General features: G+C 45.8%; 1 protein-coding gene across 2 annotated transcripts in view; it reads right to left on the reverse strand.

Moving 5' to 3' along the window:
- NTRK3 (neurotrophic receptor tyrosine kinase 3) overlaps positions 1 to 22,661 on the reverse strand; it is a 217,142-nt gene that overhangs the window by 28,484 nt on the left and 165,997 nt on the right. For both annotated transcript variants that reach the window (XM_074837433.1, XM_074837435.1), the window contains exons 13-15: positions 15,324 to 15,454; positions 11,078 to 11,250; positions 5,307 to 5,550 (exon numbers count right to left, since the gene is read on the reverse strand). In XM_074837433.1, coding sequence (XP_074693534.1) covers positions 5,307 to 5,550; positions 11,078 to 11,250; positions 15,324 to 15,454 — 548 coding nt within the window. The remainder of the gene's footprint in view (positions 1 to 5,306; positions 5,551 to 11,077; positions 11,251 to 15,323; positions 15,455 to 22,661) is intronic.

Genomic DNA, 22,661 nt, shown 5'->3' on the forward strand with positions numbered 1-22,661 from the left:
CCCTCTATGTAGGAGAGTGTGGGTCAGACTAAATCTACTTTCAATGTAGGGCTTGTCTATTAGTCTTATCTACCATGTTGAATGAGCCTCCGAAGGAGCATGACCCAGGCAGCTGCTAAACCTCAGTGATCTATTACCTGCAGGGAAACTTCACGGGAAAAATAACTGAATGTACCCAGGAGAAAGAAAAGTATTTTGAAATCTGGAGGAGAAGAACTGAAGTAAGAGATGGTCTAGATGGGAGATGGTCATCAGAAAGCAACCTGACAATGGGTAGTGAAAATTATCAATATAGGCTTTTGCTAACCATTTTAAAGAAAGAGAAGAAAGAATATGTTTACACAGTAAACCTTCATGATTCAGAGGAGGAGGCATCTGCCAGAGGGATCCTAGATGTTTTAAAGAACACTGACCTAAGGCCAAAGTCATAGTAGAAATGTTGTTTTGGTTCTGATGGTCTAAGGATGTGAGAGTCAAGGTTCACAGGAAGAGATATTAATCTTTTATTAAACCAACTGATACTACTGAGAAAAAAAAAATAGCTCAGAGAGGGCTTGTGTGACTAAAATTCATTCTTTTTCCCCCTCCAACAATATCATATGTTCTATTAAAAGATATTACTTCTTCCTGCAAACCTTGTCTCTCCCAAATCCAAACAATGCTCCAGAGTGGTGAGGACACAGAAACAGGGAGCATTTTTTGTTATTATGTTTAGCTCTGTGTTGCTAGAAATAGAAACATATTTTCAGAGCCCTTTGCAAATCCTGCATGTGTCTTTTTTTTTGACAAGCAGGTGTCCTCTGTGTGATGAATTGTGACCAGGAGAACACTCAGGACAGACCTCTAGGGAAGGATGGAGCTAAATCCCTAAGAAGTTTCAAAGTCCAGCCCAGTATTTGGGACAGGATGCCAGAAAGGTAGGACATAGGAGATCTGAACAAAGGGATGTCTTAATGAGGTTTAATGCCTACATAAATCTTTCCTCTACTCGACATGTGTCTTCACTGCCGATGTCCACCCATGTCAGGACATTACTTTGGAAGTTATTAAGGACCGTTGACTATGGTTTAAGACACTGTTCTCTTCTAAAGATGATGAAATTTCCCCCTTTCCCTGGGCAGCTACCACATGATTTTGTTTTGGAATGGAATTACACATTTTGGGAGATGAAAGGAAAATTATCGGCATTTCACTGGAGCACAGGTGAATTCAGAGCCACAGAAGGGCTCTGGGAGCAACCAAACCCTAGTCTGCTAGGTGAGAGGGCAGCTAGGGGACCTTAAGCCCAGCCCCAGTGATCCCCCCAGCTCTGGACAACCCCCCCCCCAGCCACCGTGACAGCCTCCAGCTCCCCAGACAGCACTGGGAAGGCACCGTGTGCCTGACTTGCTGCAGTCTCCATGCCACACTCAGCTTGGCTGAGGCAGAATGTCCCTGACCTGCAGCGTCCCACCACCTGCTGTCACAGTCCTGAGTCATACCTAAAAAAATCACCTACTCACACTTTTTTTTTAAGAAAACAACAAGGAAAACGAAATCCGCCCAAATCTTTTCTCTCCAATATGGATATATTCCATCCTGCCTTCCCACAGAGACCCACATGAAAGATTGCACAGCACATTACACAACACATCACAGAAATGCTTCTTCAGCATCCCCGCCTTTATTCTTCACACAGAAGCTGGGCTACTTCTCCCCGTCTCCCCAGTCCTTCCACTTTCCTCCGCTTTCTAATCAGATGCTGTTTCACCTCTCCCCACCACCTACACCTCCACAACCATCTTCTCTCCATCCTGGCTTGTTGAAAGAAGGTTTAAAGGCAACAGCTGACGGGGATCCTTCTGTGATGCACAAGGAAAAGGACGCATCTGTCTTCAGGCAGAACATGGAGAGCCTCGAGGAGAGGGGAAACAAGCCTCTGCTGCTTTTGTTACGCAAATGTTTGTTTTCTGTATCCAAATGTATAACAGGAAGTTAAGCAGTTCACCTTTGTTAAAGCACTTTTGCATCCCACAAATGCAGGAGCCAGATGGTGTTCTTTCTTTGTTTTAAAAGATTAAAAATGGGAAAGAAAGGAAATGGCTAGGAGCTAATCCTCAGCCTGAAACATGCGCACATATTCACATGCCCAGTTATCCGGGCTCGTGGGGCCTGGGCAGAAAGAAACACGGGGACCCAGCGGACCGAAGTGACTCTGCTTGCAAAGAGCTCCAGACCTGTCACTTCGTGTCAGCTTTGAGGTGGAATCCTTCACTGTGTTTCCAGAAAATTACAAATGACAGTATTCTCCCTGGGCTGCAGCTTGGACACACCAAGCAATATGTTCTAGAAACCACCTGAAGAGGACTTTGTTCCAGGTCCTACTGGTGGGAATCGCAGGCCGTCGACTGGGGAGAGCTGCTGTGCACAAACACAGAATCAGACTTGGGAATTTCACCAGGCAGGTTTTAGATGTGACCAGGGAGTCACCAAAGAATTTCAAAGTTCAACTCTTCAGCCACATCTCCACCTTCCATAGGTGACACCTAGGAGCAGTTTGGTTCTCACGCTGGAGCTCATTTGCTGTCTCTCTGTATCCATTCAAAAACCCTCACTTGGGGTACCGTGGTGAATTTTATGATAGGTCTGTGCACTGAAAAGGAATGTCTCGGGAGCCTTGAAGAGCCAGTTTTCATTCAAGGGATGTTAGACATTAAAATCACAAGGAAGAGAGAGCACAAATGCACAACTGTTGTGAAGCTATATTGTTTTCTCACCTACATTTGCAGGAGAAAGTGAATACTTTCTCGTACCAGAGTTAAAGTCAAGTGTAATACAGTCAATTCACATGATCCCCATGTGGCTTCATTAGTGTTACAAGCAGGTTTCTGTTCAAAGGGTTGACTACTCTTATACATAGGGATCTTAGAAGTGCAGGTTGCCATGTAGAAACCAGATAGATTTCCCAGTCCAGAGACAGCAAGACTCATATCAGTTCTTGCAAAGAATGAATGCAGCAGTGCTGTGCAAAGGCAGAAGGAGAGGAGAGGATCGGTACGAGATAGTGGTGGATAGGGAAGGACACAGACTGTCACGTAACTGAGTGCACCAGAAGGGTGAATAATGAGATCGGCTCCATGTGCTCTCCTGGTAAACATGTCCCACAAGGTAGTGATTAGAGAAAGGAGACTGAGAAATGAACCTGTCTGGGTTCTTCTCATATGCTGGGAGGAGTGTGGTTGGGCTGTACCTGGAGGAGGGGTGAAGGACACTTGGCCCCTGGGCTTTGCTGGGAGGAATATATGGCCTGGGTGGGCTTCCTAGCTCTGCCTCCGAATCTTTCTTTGGCCTTGGGCAAGTCACGTAAACCCTTTGCCCCTCAAGCCACCAATGTAAATACAGGTAATCAGAACCTTATTTTGCTAGGACTCTTTTTTGCGCTGTAACAGAGAAAAGGTCTCCATGCATCCAGAGCATGGATTTACTGATCAAGAGTTTAAAAGTACCAAAAGTCAGTGAAAATAGAGAAAGGAAAATCAGCTAAGAACAAAAGATTACTACTGGTCTGAAGATCAGCTCTTGCTCTGTAAACAGGTGATAACTTGTTACTACTTTGGTCACGCATGGCAATCTGTGTTAGCAGAGAAAAGTTCACTAAAAAGCCTTATGACAGTGCACGAGATAGCATGGAGCAATCCTCAGCAAAGCATTTTGCACAGACAGGATGAGGTCTACAGGACACCACCACAGAGAAGACATAAAATCCCACAACAATGAACTGGCCTGTGGAGATCATCTCAATTCCCACTTTCTGGGGGTCCTTCCAGCCTTCACATGGCAATAGCAGTAAATTCTCCCATTGCATAGAGAGCTCTTGGTGCTGCAGAAACACAAGCTCAGCTGGGATTGTCTCAAGTGGTGTTGGGGTAGGTCTAACATAGCTGAAGGAAAGGAGGCAGGCAAGAACGTGGGTAATCACATGGGCTGCTTCTCATCCTCCTCCAGCCTCTTCTCTTTCTTACTTGCTCCTTCCTGCAGTTTCAGCAGTGATGGGACTGTAGCCACCTCTCTTCCCTCATCACTGCCCAGTAACTGCACTGAGATATTTCCCAACATGGGCTTTTGTGCTGCACAGTGAAGACTGGTTCCCTCACTGGTAATTAAATGTAGTGATAAGCCAATGTCCTGGGCTGGGAGAGGTGATATGTCTCAGTGGAAATCTGATCACATTTTTCCTCCTCCCCAACACGGTAACTCCACTTGACAACTGCCTATCACATAAAGAAAACCTTCTGAATCAGATCAAGACCATAGGTCAACCCTGTGGTTGGTCAAGTAGCTGATAGAAATCATCCTCAAAGCCAAATATCCATGTTGTAACCAGAAATAAACCAACCTTAGTTCAAGCATCAGGCTGTAAACCACTGCTCCTTAGCCTGAACAGCCCTTCCCTGCTGGTGAATGGCCCAGCGACAAATGCCTATTCCAGTGTGCTTCAAACACTTTGCACATCACAGCTTCTCCTGTAGCTGAGGCAGGGTGAGAAACACGCTGTCCCCCCCAGGGAGGCTGCCATCCCGGGCAGATAGGGCAGTGCAGACAGGTACAAAGGGAGTGAGCAAGACAAGGGGACAGTGTGAACACAAATCACAGAAGAAAAGGCTGGAAAGGCATTCCTGACTCATTGAGTCTGTCCCCAGGGACGAGTGCAGGATTAGCCTCTGCACTAAACCCAGGCATTTTTATCTAGTTTCTTTCTGAACTTCTTTAATGACAGGCCCTCAGCAGCCTACCTCTGGCAAATTATTCTATTCTCTAAATTATGACCCTGCTCGAAAAAAGTGTTTTGAGGTCGAACGTAAATTGCCTATTATTTCCTCTTCCATATTTTATGCACTTATCAGTCAGTCTTTCAGTTGCCTTTTCTCTAGGTCCCTGTATTTTCTTTAATCTAACAACCAGAGGTCACAGCCTGTGGTCTTTGTCATCTCTTTGGATTACCTTTAATTTATCAATGTCTTCAAAAAAGAGGGAGAAAAAATAGGAAGGAAGAATGAGATGACTTCAGAGCCATCCCAAAGCATGTGACTGTGTGCTGGGCTATCACAGAGTTCTGTGTGTAGGCATCGGCATGGATGTCTGAACTACAAGCATGCCCAGGACTCAAAAGGAGTAAGGACAGTGATTCAGGGATCAACATCTGTGCGCATGTTTCAATGAGGGAATAACCAAGCGAGTGAGCCCAAGAGCTCCAAAAACTGATTTACTGTAACATTTCCTAGTCTCCCTTTGCTCTGAGCATCAGACTGCCGCTGGAGCTGCCTTACCCTGTAGTAATCAGTGCTGTAGACATCTCTTGACATCCCAAAGTCGCCAATCTTCACCAGCAGGTTGGCTCCGACCAAGCAGTTCCTGGTGGCCAGGTCTCTATGGACAAAGTGCTGGGAGGCAAGGTACACCATTCCAGAGGCGATCTGGCTAGCGATGTGAAGCATCTGGGATAGCCCTAGCTCCCCTTTGGCTTGTCGAGGCTGCCCATCCACGAGGATCATAGCATCTGGGCCATGTGCCCTATAGGGAGGAAGAAGCAAAAAGCATAGAGTTGGGTCTCAAAAGTGACCAGGAGATAGGAATCCCACACGGTCGCTGTTCCTGCTGGGGTGGGAACTAGCCCCCAACTCTGAACTGTGAGGATGTACACACAGCTCCAGTGGAAAGAAAAAAAGTAAAGCTTAAGAGAACAGGAGGCTGGGGGAATATTTGGTGGGTGAGTGGGTGTCACACATCCTTATCCTATCCTTACTCTACTGCAAGCAACCTCTTATGGCCACAGATGGAGGCAGACTGCCAGGACAGAGGGACCGTTGGCTTGATGCAACATGGACATTCTTCTCTGGCAAGATCTATGCAAAACTAATGAGCCTCCAGATATTTACAGGTTTGCTCCAGTTAATTCTTACACCTTGGAAACCTTCCCAGAGGTAGAGATATCACCCCCTTTCTTCCACAGCCATCATATTCTTGCTACCTAGTCTCTTTATTAATCCCAAACACCATATCACCTAACAACTACCCTCTGATCGATATCAATACAGCCAGAGATCACAGAAAAGGTTTCAGAGGAACACCAGCATCTTCATCCCTGGAAAATACTTTTTATACCCTAAGCTATCCCAGAGGTAACACAGATACTCTGAACTGTGGAGACACAAACACAGGTGCAAAGGTTAGACCTGGATGTCAGCAGATGCAGAGAACATCCTGGGCAACAAAAGGAAATATTTTGCTGAACCAAGTGCATTGTAAATGCAGGACTTAAGGTCAGTCTTATTCCTGTCCTGTCCCCTTTTTAGTACCCTTCCTTACTGTGTACCAAGCCTGTCTTTGCCGTGTTCCCTCTGTGATGTCTCTTCCCCTGGTAAAGCTCACCTTGTAGTAGCCTGTGTGAAGGTGGTATAACAAAAGCCCTCATATTTAGGGAAAAGCAAGAGATTTTGCTGTGACCTTCCTCCTTGTGACTAAGATACAGTACAGCTTTTTCTTCAAGGCTTTCATACTGTTCTTGAAATGATTCTTGGCATTTCACCCCTGTCATCAGCAGTAACCCCACAGAGAGATAGCAAATTGAAATCGCACATACAGAGCTTTCCCTCCTTCTTGACATGGGACTGAACAACCCACAACAAGATCCAAACTGTTTCCCTCCTTTGTCTTTGTTCCCTAATTTCTCTGTTGGACTTGAGGGTGCACCAAAGGGATTAGTATCCAGGCATTTGGGATTCAAACGATAGTTTTTCAAATATCCCCCTCTTCAGCTACCTCCTGCTGCCCTACTGAAGGTTCCCTCCTGGTAGAAAGAACAGCTGGAAGCAGAGAGGAGCTCTAGAAATGAGTGCTGAGGAGCCAGGAGTGTTTTTTGGGACTCAGGAGTGGGTGATGTTGCAGTGAATGTGGGATGAGCTGGCTGGGAGCAGCATTGTGGGTGGCAGAGCTGGGGCTGCCGGAGGCATCTCAGAGGCTCGTGGGCATGGTGGGAGCACTGGAAGAACTGCTAAGGGCAAGGGGGAGTTGCAGAAGAGTGTCTGCAGAAATGACTGCTTGATGTCTTATTTAAACAGCCCACAGACGGTTTACCCCAGGAAATTACCTGGTGGTGACAACAGATGTTGACAGCATGTGAAGCTGAGCCAAGACTGAGAAGGTTAGTTAAAAACAGCAAAGCAGGACAAACAATAGCTTCTAAAACTGTGCTGGACAGTTTGTACCAGTCATGCCTTGCAGTTACACCATATTTAGCTGCAGCTGATACCTGTTGTCATCAGAGGTAAACATTCCTAGGTGAGAAGTGAAGGTTTTATTACTATCTCATTACTGCCACTTTTTTCCAAATACAATAATGACCCCCAAAGAAATGTCTGTCTTGGAAGGGAACAGATGATGTTTAAAAAATGGTCAGCCAACCCCTTTATTTCACTGGCTCTTTGAGCATCCTACTATATAGGGCACATCTCGGTATGTCCTATATAGTACATACACTTCCCTTCCTCCCTTTCTCCATCCCACATGGTTATAGTCTAGAAGAAAGAAGTATCAACACATATATGAGATTAACAGGAAGGATATTAGTACATTTAGTTGTGTCAAGAAGCCTACAGAGAATACGAGAAGGGTCTGCCCATCTTTCTTGGGGAAAGGGGTTTAAGTCAGCTTTAGAGAGAGGCCGTAAAATTGAGTGGATCTCCCGCTAAAGAACTCTTGGGAGTTTTTTCCATCATGGAATGATGGAGGCTTTTGTCAACATGGGGAAGAAAATCACTCCACTGACTTCATCTGCTGAAATTCTTCTTTGTCCCGACAGTCCAACTGTGGGGCTGCTTCACTGGAAGGGCTAACGCAAAAACCTCGGAACTTTGCAACTTTTCTAACAAAATCTACTGCCTATCTGAGTTAACAGCAAATGGCAACAACTTAATATAGACTGCAAAGAGGGTCTGTAATGGCAAAGTGCAAATATCCCTACTTCAAATTTGCTGCCGTCACAGAGAGAAAGCAAAAGCTAGAAAACCAGTGGCAAGAAAAGGGAGGAAGCGATGGTGGTATTTGGTAAGCACTGAGGGAAGGCGGTTACTGCAGAACCCCAAGCTGCCCCGAGCTGGGGAGCACCCAGTCTTTTAGCACACACAACCTGCAGGCACTCTCCAGCCCCTCTTTACACCAGCCTTAGGGATGCCATGCTCCCTGGAGAGCAATGCCTGTACTTCTCCACAGCAGGATCTTTTCACTATCCCTTTTCTATTAGCCAGGACACCACGATTACAGTCTCCCCCAGTGCGGGCAGCAGGGTAAATTGTTGCACCACCAGCAATGGTCATACACGCAGGGGCCCTGGGAGGTGTGTAGAGCCATCCCAATACATGCCGCCTCTAACCCAGCTGGTAGGTGTTGATCCTAATGCTTCTCCTTGCCACGCTAGCTAATTTTACAGACCAGTAAAATTCTCTCTCTTCTCTGGGAAGCACAGAAAGGTCTAACAACACTGAGGGGAATTTATTTATTGTGCTTTTCTCTAGGAAACTGGGTCTAAAGTGAGCCTCTTCCACTTTACTGCTTTTCCAATTTCTGCAGTTAAGCTGGGAAAAGTCCATCTTAGTGTCTCTTACAGACTCCCAGCATCCCTGGCCTCCAGTGCCTGGGAGCAACCATCTCCTGCTGTGGGCTGGGTGAATCATGCCACAGTGAAAACTGCTGCCTGTTGAGGGATGCCCCATGCTCCTGCACCACCAGACGTCTCTGACCCCCTTGGAGCCCCCGTCGCCCAGTTTTCCACCAGCATATAGCTGATCTGACAAACAAAACCCAAGACTCTCTTTCCATATTCCCCCTTAGGCATTTTAAGTTCCCATTTGCTGGATATAAGCTCCCTTGTCCCAAAAGCCAGCTTCCTTTGGGACACAATGGGCTTTCAGTGCCTATCACACACCAACATGCAGAGAAGAGAGCTTATAGCTGCTTGCTCCATAGCTACATGAGAAGGAGAAGCTGGCAGCTAAATGCAGCTGAAAGATGAGAGGCTGCAATCCCACAGGCCACACAACTAGAAAGTTTCTTCAGCCAGGAAGATGTCCCAAGGCAGCGTTGGGACATGGGGGTGATGGAGTCCGTGGCTCCAGCAGGATATCAGCCCTAGGAGCACACTGTTGAGTGAAGCAATTCCACAAGGCATTAGCAGTGGGCATGAGACATCCCTCTGAGACAGCAAGAAAGCCTGTTTTGGACTATACTGTTTGGGAAGTCAGTTAGAGCAGTGAAGGAAGTTATGCCTCAGCTGCAACATCTACCTCCTCTAAGGAGAACAAGGTTGCTGGTTCTGCTGGGAAAAAAAGATGGATCAATTTTCTGCTCTTCCTTTTGAAGCACTTCAAGAATGCAGTCTCTCACACTCTATTTTAGATTACCTTCCTCCAGTCATGAGTCTGAGGCACTGTCCTTAAAACTGCATCTCCAGTCTGTGCTAAAACACCATTTCAGCCCAATGCATAGTTTCATGCCAGTAGGCAGAATTCAATCCGCTGCTGATGGGAGGTTGCTGAGCCCCTAAAAGACAGAGGGTCCTAGAGTAACCAAGCTTGCTGCCCCTTGAACATGGGTCTAAGGAGCTCTGAAAACCTACTGTAGCATCAGCCTTCACTCATCCTACCTTGCCAAGGATGTCATCTATCCAGAGCCTGAGACAGAGCCTGAGCTATAAAATCATATTCAATCTACCCAACTATGCCAAAATGAGGAGGGAAACCAATTGCAGGGATGTTCCCAGCTCAGACACTGCCCTGCAAATGCCCCAAGGGAACTGCAGACAGCTTGGCACTGCTTGGCAGAGGAAAGAAGAATCCTCTGGGGTCCTTCCCCATAGCTCTTCTGGTGTAGGTGATTGTTTAGAAATGAAAACCTCAGGGAATGACCTCTGTTTCCTGATCAGAAATTGACTGTGATGGTGGAAAAATAATCACTGAGTGTATCCCAACCCCAGATCTAAACATGCTGTGCTCAAGCTTCTTGTCCCTGCTGCAGCCATGTTCACACTTAGCAGTCAACAGGAAAATATCAAGGGTCCAATTTTCTAAATACTGGGAAATAAAACTACTAATTATTTCAAGAGGTAAGTACCACTCCACTTGCATGTAGGTTTCAGAGCATAATTTCTGTATCATGGGAGAACAGCACCACAAACATCCTCCCCCAGTTGCTCCCTGCCCCTCACCACTGGTGGATTCAGGGCACACAAATTATCTGCCTCACAGTGATGAAATGGTTGAATGATGATGGGGATGGGGGGGGGGGGAGGGGCTCCAGCAATTTGCATCTCTCTAGAGTCAGGGAAGGCAATTACCACACTTCATCAGGACTTGCCTAGCTTCTTGAGTAGTGTGGTGCCACCGGTTAAGATATTTTGTATCTCAGTCGGGATCTCTGTTTGGCAAGGCTTAGGGAACAAGGACCAGGGATGGACTCTACAGGCACCACCTGAGGCCCCTCCAACATTTCTCATGTCTTTGCTGAAAGAGAAGTGAGAACTAGAGATCAGTAAATGACCAATCAGACCAAGGACTCCAGCAAGTTTCTCAAAGGAATATTTTGGTTCTTGTGTTATTGCACCAGGAGCTGGCTGACACGCAGAGTGATGGCTAGCGGCCTTCCTGCTTCAGCAGGCTATGGGTTTGCTGGGTGTATGAGACTCAGAGATGCTTACAGCCATGGCTCCACGTCCTTCTACTCCCACAGGGCAGAGAGGTCTTGTAGCCACGCTTCATGCAGCTTCAAACTTGCTGGGGTGGGAGAACAAAAGTCTGGTTTCCATAGCTCACAGAGACCATCCCTGGGATTGCCTAAGAGGAAATGTTGGGGTAAAGCTAATAAAGCACCAAATCTGGTGAGGACTATCATCTCCTACAAACTGTCCTTGGAATAACCAGCTCTCATTACTCAGCCCACCAGCATCCCCAAGGTAATGGTGTCACTGGTGCACTACAGATCTCTAATAAACCACACTGAGGCTGTGGAGTGTCTGTACAGCATCTCCCGAGCCCTCCTTCGCACATACCTCAGGAACTTGTTCAGGTCACCATGCTTCATGTACTCGAAGACCATGATGAGCGGGTCACCATCACCACACACGCCATAAAACTTGACGATGTGCTCATGCTGCAGGTTGGTGAGTAGCTCTGCTTCCCTCTGGAAATCCTTGCGGGCTGCCAAGGTGGGGTCTTTCAGCGCCTGAAAGAAGGGGCACAGATACACACAGGGTGGGCTCATGTGGGGGCAAAGCCAGAACAAATGGGTCACAACATCGCAGAGGGGCTGATGAGGAAGGGAGGGGAGAGGAACCACTGCCACCAGTCTGGTTGCACTGGGAGGGTTGGTGGTAGGTGCTGGTGGCACCACCTCGGCATTTTGTTCATGTAGTTACTGGCCCAGCGGGTTCCCCAACTCGTTTCCCAGGCAGCAGCAAACATGCCTCAGAGGGTAATAGCTTCCAATTATTCCCAGCTTGGGCAGGATTTGTACTGGTGACCCAGGAGTGAATGGCTTCATATCTCATTATTATTAAATTCCTGAGCCAGCCAGTCCTTGCTATCTGTCTTTTATTTTGAAATAGCTGACTACACTGCCTTTATTCAGAAGATGGATTTGCCTGGCTGTGCAGTTATTGTGCGGATTTTTCAAACTGCCTCTGAAGAAGGACACTGTCAAGTCTTTTCTCATAATTTTTAAAATCATGTTTTTATTCCCTGCTGTTTATAACATCTCCCCTGGCAGACTGATGCTGAAATCGGTATCCTTACTGAGAATATCTCATCTTCCACATTGCCATTGCAGGGTAGCTTCTAGGCTCCAGGCTGTGTGGACCAGCCCAACATCACAGGGTTGCTATGAAGATGTTGCTGTGGGTGCAGCTGGTGATGAGGGAGAATTCCCCAGGGTTGGAGTCTGGCTTGTTCATGCATTATTGTGCAGTTTCATTGGAGAGCTAGTTTGAAAGCAGCATGTTATCATCCCAGGATATCAAGGGATGGCACTTAGTAAAAATGTTGAAGTCCAGAACATTTGACAAGACGGGACGACCACGAGAATCAGCACGGTCTTTACAAACATTTAAGGAAATGAGGAAATTCTGAATTGCTGAGTCTCGGTTATATTCTTCCCATCCTCTACATGCCAGGGCTGTTAAGTACCAGTTCTGGCTTTAGCCATGCAGCCTAACAGGAGTCAAAAAGGATTCAAGGCAACTAGTTCCAGTTATCCTCAGAACCAATCTAATGTGCACCGGTTCCCCCTCAGTGGTGGGGAACACTAGGTAGCTCTCCCCTTACCTACACACAAATATTCCTGCTCCCTTTTCTCCAGGCCTTGAATCCATGTGGACAGGAGAGGTGGCATCAGGAGGTGCAGGCTCCAATTTATGTGTAAAAAGGGATGTTAAGCATCAGAATGTCGTGCATAGAGGAAGAGGCCGAGCACACTGCTAAAGCACCTCCGGCGGGTGCGTGGCACTGCTGGATGTGATGCCATGCGCAGCAAAGCAGTGAGTCCTCCGGAGCAGGTGCTTTTCTCCTTGGAGCACATCTGCTGCAAGGTTTTTGCCCAAGCCTCAGGATGCTGCCTCACCTCCTTACCTCCTTCTTCTGCCCCCAAACTGCTAGTCACATGGCATAATTTTATTTTAATTCTATGTCTTCTGGGATAGTTTGACTAGAGATATTTAGATGGATGTTAGTTACACAGTGCAGATGTCAAAGCATCCATCCTTATCTCAGGCACCCAATTACTTTTAGTCATTTAATATTTTCATAACGTTGATGCTACCCTATTTTTCCCCAGGAAAACAGTTCCCTCCCCCATCACTCTTCTCTCGCTTTTTCCTGGGATTGCAGGTAACATTTCAAGCTGCAGTGCATTTAGGTTTCCTCTCCTTCACACGCAATCATTTCTACAAGATATTAGGACTGTAAGTTTGCAAATATCACACACACACACACACAAAGATATTAAAAAAAACACATTACTAAGGTTGCACAGCCAAACATTTAAAAATAAAGGAAACAGGAGCTGGAAGTGGTAGAACAGGAAAAGAAGACCAGGACCAGAGGAAGAGAAGTGATGTCTCAGCAAAACCACTGAAATGCCTCTCTCAGGAAGGTTTCGGGTGGATTGTATTTGTGCCTCCATCTCACGGTTCCGGCGCGACATCTGGCAAGTCACTCAGCATCTGCAGGTTGCAGCCATTGTCATGAAGTGTCAGTTGTTCCAATATTACCTGGAAAATCCCCTCTCATGCAGCATCAGGGCCAGGTCTGCACAAGCACCCCGTGTTTATTGCTGCAGCAGGGCTCAGTGTGAGTCTGGTACCTGCTGTCTGTGGGGAGGGAAAGACAGAGGAGTAACTCCGTTCTCCACCTGAGTGGTTCCTTTCAGCTCAGTTTCCCTCTGCCTCCAGCTGTCCTCTGCAAAATGGGGATGATACAACCCAAGCACCTCGCTGGGAGGCTGTGAAAATGAGTGCACTCACATCCAGGGAGCTCTTGGACACAGAAGTGATCATCACAATGGAGCAGTCCATAGAAAAATGAAAAATATGTGTTCAGAGGACATGCCCTGAATACCAGCCCCTCCAGCATTTCTAGTACTTGACTTTGTAACCTTAACACTCTTTGCTGAATATAGGTTTGGTGCATTTCTTAGGATGCTTTAGAAGCAAGCTGAATAAAACAGGAAGCTTGCCCATGCCATCACATCAAAACTCAGCTTATCTGAGAGGATGCAACCTTTAGATCTGCTGAAAATCTGAGTCCATTTAACTGAGTAACACAGCCACCTTCTTTGGCCCTGGGAGGGAGTCCCTGAGAGCAGAGCAGAGGCAGATTCTGGGCTGTGGACTCAGCTGCCCTAACCGGCATGTCCTGCTGCTGCCCCGAGCTGCAGTGACCAGGGAGGTAGTTCTCAGCCTCCGTTGGGAGCATGAGATCCTCAGGAAATGCAGCCAAATCTCAACTTAATATGTAAAGCCTTTTTTTTTTTCCCCCTAAGACTTATAATGTGGCCCAAATTAGAGGGATTTTTTCCCTGCCCCCCCTCCCCAAGAGCTGGCAAGAAGCCAGATTTCAAGGCCATGCTCTGAAGCTGGATCTGTATGATCTCGCAGGATGAAAGGCACTCTGGAGATGTAAGCTCATAGTAACAATTAACAGAAACAAGTTTGGATGCTGTTTCTGCCTACATGCAAATGAAAATCAGAAGAGACTTGAGAGACAGGATCGTATAAAGGATGGCTGACACCGATAGGCAGCTGACACCGATAGGTACCAGCTATATAATCAGGCAATTAATCATATAGGTAGGTGTGCTACCTCGGCTTTAACCAGTCTCAGAGGTGAAAGGTGCAATCTTGCAGTTCACTGCTGGAGCATAAGGGGACAAATGAGCTAAAAAAAAGGCTTGAACTGCCAATGATTAAAAGAACTCTCAAGTAACTGGATGCCTCCAGCATCCTGGAGAGAGTGCTGGAATCTTTCTCCCTGTAGAGACTCGGTTCAAATGCAGATCTTCTTCCAAGGAGTTAAGAGGCACCAATTAACTCCCAGGGATTAGACTATGTGTGTCTGCCAATTGGTGCCACTTGAGAGGTGAGCACATTTCTGCACTGAGTGGTCTCCTCTGTTCAGAGCCACACTGATGGGGCACAGCTCACATGAGGACCCTCACAAAGATGCAAACAGCACTGCACAAGCCAAGCTGAACTTTTGTTGGCTCAAAATCACCAGAACAGGAACGAACTGTGGCTACGCAAGCAAGAGCTGAGTGGAGCCGAGCTGAGTTGCTTTGCCCATCTTGCAGCAAATTGATCCCAGAAAATTGGTCAGTCGTGCTTAGCTTTTAAATGCTCATTTTTGCCGAGGTCCCTTTTTGTTTCAGCTTCTGCATGTTCCACAAAGAGATAAAATCCAGAAAAAGAAGGGCCCCACTCCCTCGTGGAGGGAAGGTGGACTCCACACTGCGCTGCTGCAGCTGCACAGGAGCTCACAGCTTCCAGACCAGCTTCTCCTCCCCGTCTGTCTCCTGGCCACGTCAGCAGGAAGAGAGACTTTGGCATTGGTGAGAATAGACGACCTTGAAGCGAAACACTGAAACTTTGTGTGACTAAGTGGATTTACCGCAATCTCCGGCATCAGATAAATCTCTGCCCCTGGCCCCCAGCCCTCCCCTGCTTCCCTTTCCCACGCAGGCTCATCCAGACTCACTTTGCCAGCCAGCCCCTGCCCTATTCTCTGCCCTTCACCCTTGGGATTTACCTTCACTGCCACCAGCATTTTGTCGTTAGTGGGGCTGAGGTTGTAACACTCGGCCAAGAACACCTTCCCAAAGGCACCTTCTCCCAGCTCCCTCTTCAAAACGATGTCTCTCCTCTTAATATGCTGGACATCTGTTGGAGGGAGGGGAGGAAGAGGGAGAGGGTTGAGGGAAGAATGAATCAGGGTTAATTCAGGGAATGGAAAACAACTAATTCAATTTTCTAGCAAGCTGCAAAGGATCTGAAATTGCTTTGTAAAAATATCTACAGGGATCTTTTTACCCACCCACGGAACACAGCCATCTCTGGGATGGAGCTAGTCTCATGCAAAACATCTGTGAGGAAAGTATTTGAGGTTTATCATGTTCTCACTACAAGCTTGCGGAAAGCTTGTCCTCAGGGAGAGGAACCTTTGGGGCAAAGTGTCTTACAAAGACCTGAATCTCTTTGGAATGATCCTGGAAACAATTCATCTCTTGTGAGGCGTAGCAAAAGTCACATACTTCCTATGACGGGCCAGGTGAGATTAGAAGGTCCTGCTGAGTTTTACATTTCAATTGGGATCAGTTTAAACCCAAACTCGGACAGATTTTTGAGGCCGAACCTTGTCAAGTCAAAGTGTTCCCAAGGGGAGGACAACTGACCCCAATGCACCTTAGGGCACGAGCAGGAGCTGGTTGGAAGTGCCGAGCACTGCCCTGCCACATGACCCTGACCCTGCAGCCATCTCCTACTCGACTGTTACCTCAGACACAAGGTCATCCCAGGATAAAGTCACTGGCACAATAGACAAACTAAACCCATTAGTTTTAATGATCCTTTCCACTGACATTTAGGACGGCAAGGACTGACGGAGAATAGCAACCAAGGTTTCAGGAAGAATCAAAAGAGCAATAGCTATTAATTTAACAGAGGTACAGAGGCCTGTGAAGACTGGTCTGCTCAGCTAACAGGGTCATTCATAAGGGCTAGAGCTACCCAAGTACTAGGCACCTACAAGGGTAGATAAGCAACCAGCAGGATATCCACAAATGCTGCATCATGATTAAATGTCACTAGTTGCTGGGAGAGCTTGGGGGTATCCATACACTTTTTGGGGACAACACTAGGGCAGAACTATTTGCTACCAAGCCTCTAAGCACCTTTCTGGCATCACAGCACCCATACAACTCCTCTGGCAATACAAAGAGGCTTTTTTTAGTGTCTGGAATGAACTGTGGAAACAGCTAGAGATGCACAGTCACCACAGCATTTTCTGGAGGCACCATACCCAAAACTTTGTCTCTCCAAACTGCCTTCACTGGAGCTTACTGCCTCCCTCGAGAACTGTGGTAGCACAGACCACCCCCAGCTTCAGCCTGATGGCCATGGCAGGACAGGGAGAGCTACACACTCTTCTCCAGTGCTTGGTGAGCAAATGTTGATGCATTAGAGGTCTCCTGAAGCAGAGGCATTAGATGGGACAGTGCCCTCTTTCCGCCCCTATCCTGGGGCATTCATAACTTGGTCCTGCATCTGTTTGCTCACAAACAGGACTGCTTTTGAATTTACTCCATCTCTTCCATGTGCCACATGTCCAGCTATGCACCCCTTAGCTCAGATGCATTGGGGCACTGCAGATGCAGGAGGTGGATGTGACTAACACCAGGTTTCAGACTGGCTGCAGGGAAACATCACTAAGAGCGATCGCAGTCTGTCACTAGCTCCTACCACCCAGGTGCCCGAGTAGGCACCCATAGAGACCCGAGGGAGCACATGCCCCACAACAGCATAGGTACCACTTAATGCATCAAAAAGTCAATGGATTGGAAGACTAACACCCTAATGGCTTTCATACAATTAAGCTTTTTAATTAGAAGCTCACAGGTGGGTTTAAGGAGCTGCCGTCTCTGGCCCTTTTGCTTGTTTGGGAAGATGGATGCTGTGAGATTGTATAAGCAATGGGCCTTGTAATGAACGATGCCTCTATAGAGAATTCCCGTTGACCTTTCCATTAATTGTTCAATCGACTGAAAACTGTTAGTTACCAATATTAATAATATTGGTAACATTAAGGGACAGAATGGTAGGCACATCCAAAATTACTTTGATTTTAAATATGAAGTGACAGTCAGGGAGAACAAATCACATGTGGACTTTGCCTTCTCCACCTGGCTTAGTTGAGTGTTTAAGGAGTACCCTGAGAAATCTGAAATATTACGTGTTGAAATGTTAAGTGATGCACTTGGGTGAGGGAAGTCCTAATCTAAGAAAAGCTCAAATGACACCAATTTACTTAACAGAGTAGAGGAAAAGGGTTTTTTCCTCTTTCTCTTGGCAAGCATTTCTATAGCACTCATCACTACACTACCTAGGATTTACTGTATTGACAAACCATGTATTTGCATTCTTGGTCTCCTGAATAGCAGCAGTCAAGAAAGCTGCGGGGAAATGGTCTTGTATTAAGAGGAGCCCAAGGACACTTTAAAAAACTCAGAATCCCAACAGAAATGTATCAATTGCAATCTGATTGCCCCATTTCATGTGAGATAATGTTTAAAAAGAAACTGTCTCACAATAACCAGCAATACTATTTGAGATTATTTACACTTCTGATGAGTAAGTGGTAACACCATGAGAACAGAAATAAACCTCTCTTTCTGAACTCCCCAGGGTCTTGCTCAAAATTTCCAGCTCCCTATTTTTCTTCCCAACAACATCTTAATAAATGATCAGACATTTGTGAGAGCCAGCATCCAGACTGTGTAATTATGTCTACATTATTTAAATAATATCCCATCTGTCTTCAAGACCAGATTTTGCAGCAAATTGTTAGGGTCACCTGAGAAGCTTCAGGAAAAATCTATATGAAGAACTAAAGGAGATATTGTGGCAGACGGAGTTGTACTGAGGGAGGAGCAATCCTTTTGAGGTAGTGGACTCACGTAGCACTGCTGGATTTAAAGTAAACTTGGATGGTTATGAAAAAAGGGTTCATGAAGTTAAGCAGTTTGACAGCAACTGGGCAATCTTAATGTAGAGTCAGAAAAGTACTTTTACTGATCACAAATTCTCTCAACCTTGAATGGCCATAAATTTGACTTCATAGTATTTTAGGCACAAATGGAATAATAAGTGAGTTATAATAAATTGCTTTTTCACATGCTATAGGCCTAAAATACTGAAGTTTACATCAAATTCTTCCATTCACAGTGAGATCAGCACTATGATTAATTCTACATTACTATTAAATATGGGCTTTAAACATAAAGCAATGACAAACTGCCCTGGCACTGTGCAAATGGCTGTGTTATTGTGCTAACCTTGCATCTCTTTGCTCGTCTGTCCTGGCTGTAACTCATAAGGAAGGCCGAGTAGCCATGAAAGATGCTGTGCTGCAAGGGCACCTGGGAGGTTCATCTGCATAAATCTGTTTACCTCCTCCTGGAGAATGCTGAGCCCTGTCTGATAAACAGCTGGTGTTTATTTGTTTTAGGCAGGCAGTGGTGTGCTAATCTGTCTCGGCTGTGTTGCAGTCAGCCCTGCCGACAAGGTGTATGCAAACTGTCTTCCCATAAGTACCACTCTCTTTGTTTTTTTCTCCCCCCTGTACCATTAACTTATAAAAACAAGCCAACAAGACGATTCAAAAGAAGAACCTATGCAGGAGCCACAGCAAGACCTGACAGGAAAATAAGCAGACTTGACAGCATGATGGGAACTCATTCAAGGCTGTGCTGTATCTACAGGAAGGATGTGAGCGCACAACACAGAAGTAATTCCAGTTTTAAATAAAACATCTTGCAGTCCTTGTTTTGGGATTACTATGTTGCTGCATGACACGGAAGGAGAGTTGGGCACATCCCCCACCTTCTTTCTTGTCCATCAAGATTTAATGCATGGAGAACCTGTTTCAAGCTCTTGCCTTCACTGTTGTTCCACATAACACATGAATCGCATCATAAAACACCCAACCTGCAGCTGGTTGGAAATGCCCCATGACTTCAGTTCAATGATGGTAGCAGGTGGGTAAGATAGAGCATTAACAAGAGTAAGAGTAAGTCTGGGACACTGCACTCACCTTTACAAACTGCCTCCAGAGCAGAAAGCTTTCCTTTTCTCTGGAAGAGCAAAGGCAGAAGGGTTGCGGCTTTGGATCTGTAATGGGATCTTACCTAACCTCCTCTGAACCTTTTGCAGGATGGCTGGCTTGATCTGTGCTTAAAGTGCACTCAGTCAGAAAAGTGTCTGTCTAAAAACAGCAACTTCTTCCACCCCATATTCACTCCCACGTGTCCCTTAGTCATGTCTGCTTCTTTCCTCGACACAAACATATTCTAGTTTGCTAACCTTGCAAACCCAGCACAGCCATGGGATATAGGGGAAGAAGAGGAGAGAACAAGATTAATTCTGCTTTTCTCATACATCAATCTACCGTGTCCTGATGGGTCACTTCTGCACTGGCCCCTGGGTTTGAGCCTGGAAAAGCCAGAACTTTTTCGCTTAAATCACTGATTCAATGACTCTTCACCCATCTTTTACACTCATATTGCAGAATCTCTCTTGCTTGTGACGAGGTCCAAGGCAAAACGACCCCAACTCAACCTCCAGATCCCAGGTAGAGCATATAGAGCTGGTAACAGACTGTGTGTAGTGAAAACACCCTTTTTCTAATAACCACCACATTTCAATCACATGAGCAGAAATCAGGAAGCTGCATGGGTACATTTCATGAATCTAATTTTCCAATTATTGTCTCATTTCCAAATCAGTCCTGGGGGTCAGATGAAGAAGAGAAGGGTTGAATGACACTGCAAATTCTGCATTTCAGATTCCCATCACAGCCGGCATCCTTAAAACTGTGGTTTGATAATACTCTTGAAACCTGGATGCACATGATTGTATTTGGACACAGATGACTACAGTGGGAGGTAAATGGACAAATCAAACTCCAAACAGAGTAAACCATGAGCAGTGCCAGTACTGAAGTTACAACAAAATGCAAAACTACATCTTATGCTGGATCATTTACACCAGATCTGAAATTAATTCCTCACATCTCCTCCTTTCAAACTCCCAAACAGTGGTCTGTCTGGTTGCTGTATTTCTAGTGGGTTTCCTGTGCTTGGACTCTTAATCCATAAACAACATGTAGCTCACTGGGGAAACAGAGCAAAATTATAGAAATTTCTCCTTTTACTTTTGCCACCTCTTTATCAGCAGCTTTCTCTTCTAGCCTAGAAAAGACCAATATCAATTTTCTATCTGTTTCTTCTCCTCCACACACGTGACCCTGTTTTCCCTAGGGGTAGGTAGGTCCTTTTCTGCACCTCTCCATCACCAGCTCCTTCCTTCCTCCCTTGGATTTTTCACGTCATGGCATTTCTTCTCTCTTTTTCTTCATATTTCTTGCCCTTCTTGCTGTTCAATCCCTGCTTTAAAACTGAATACTTTTAGCTGTGTTTCTAGGGTATCCTGATTTGAATCTGATCCTGGGCTTTTTGTGGTAATGGCCTTGATTTTCATAAGCTTCTAAAACCTCATTTGCATCAACAGCACTTTATAAATGATAACAACAATGACATTTTTCAGTAGTGGCTGAGTCATTTGCTGTAACAACTAATTTATGCCAAAGAATTGTCTCTTTTTTCTTCATACATAAGTTGTCCACAAAAAGGTAGCAAAGTTCTCAGTTAGTCAATATGATTCATTCACTTCTTTCTTGACTCACTGCTAAAATAATTCTTGTCAATAAAGCCTGCATAGCTTCCCTGTTCCATGACAATTAAAATCAAATAAACAAAGCTTTACAATTTACACTGGAAATCTTGTTATTAAGACATGTAACTACGAAACAGAGTGCCTTTCATGTCAGGCAGTCAATTGCAACCTGGATGTCAACCAAACATGTCGATGAGTTACCCAATGTACCTGATCAGAGCAAAGTGTGCAGATCAGGTAGGACCGGATCTAAAAGCCTTGCCGCTGGAGGGCTGATAAGTCATTCTCTCACAGACTTGTCTCATAGTGAGAGAAGATAATGCATAGGCTAGCTGCACAGAGTCTGAGTCTCCCTCCTGGCCTGGTGCAAATCCATCAAAGTCAATGAAGGATATTGATTTCAATCGTGGACTGCTGTGAAGTACACGTAAACAAAGGGAAAATCAGTTCCACATCATTTAAAAAAATGGAGCCGTAAACAGGCTCTTTCTTATCTCTGTATGGACCCCAAGTAGGTAGCCCTCCACTTCTGATGGCTTCTCTCCCAGCTCTAACATGAGCCACCTCTGGAAAAAGACCCAGATACATATTTCGGCAGCTCAGTGCTGTGACCAGACACCGGTTGTTTGCCAAGTTCCTCTGGTAAGGCATCCTTCAAGGACTCAAATTCAAAAGAGTCATGATTATAAGCACCAAGCAGTTCTGACAGTCCTTTCAAAAGGACCCCAAATCACAGAGGTTTATGTAAAACATATCTGAATCTCCGGGAAGTTGGTGGAGCAGGCACAGTCCTTGGCTGAGCCACCTGGGCTCCAAAACATGTGTGCACCAAGGTCCTTCCCACCCCCTTCTTTGCAAGCCCTGTGGACAAGACCACCTTGCTCAGACCTTTTTCTTCACTTTGGGGGCAGTATTTCAATCTTATTAATTCTACTTAACAGCTCTCATAGCCATTTCTGTGTGTCCTAACAGCAAAAATATATATAGACTTTTTCACATCTTCCATCCATCTCTTCTTTGGCCTTGATGGAAACAACCTGAAATATGAAGGATGCTCTCCAGCAAACCAATATATGTCATTGGCTTCACAGCCTCCCTTCAGACTGTTTCTCATGTCTTGTACCTTACCAAGATGCTGGCAACTTGCTTCCAGGCAGCCCCTGGTGCCTGACTATATATTACAGTATTAAACTGTTGTGATCATATTATTTCATAAAGACCTTAAAAGACAGCTACTTTATGTTTCTGCAGTTCTCTGCATTTTCTTACCATCCCCTTCATTGCTTGGGAGCAGCCACAAGTCATGAGTGCAGATCCCAGACATGAAAGGAGGCATTATTGCCCAGCTGACCTAGCAGACCCCGAGCTATTGCACTACATGCTGCTAAATGGACCTTGGTAAAAAATAGCAGGCCTTGGCGCATTAAGCTGGACAATCTGGGCCAAAAAAAATTATCCAGGAATACCGATCTGCACCAGGAGCTGACGTTCAGTGTAATCAAGCTCAAGAAAACAGGAGAACAGAAGAGCAACCTCTGCAAGCCAGATCTCTGATGCTTTGAAAATACTTTACATCCACCACTTCCAAACATACCTCTAGCAATCAGAACATCATCAGCTTCTCTGGCTTTTGCTGTTG

The sequence above is a fragment of the Strix aluco genome, chromosome 12 (assembly GCF_031877795.1).
Source record: "Strix aluco isolate bStrAlu1 chromosome 12, bStrAlu1.hap1, whole genome shotgun sequence".
NCBI classification, from domain to species: domain Eukaryota; kingdom Metazoa; phylum Chordata; class Aves; order Strigiformes; family Strigidae; genus Strix; species Strix aluco.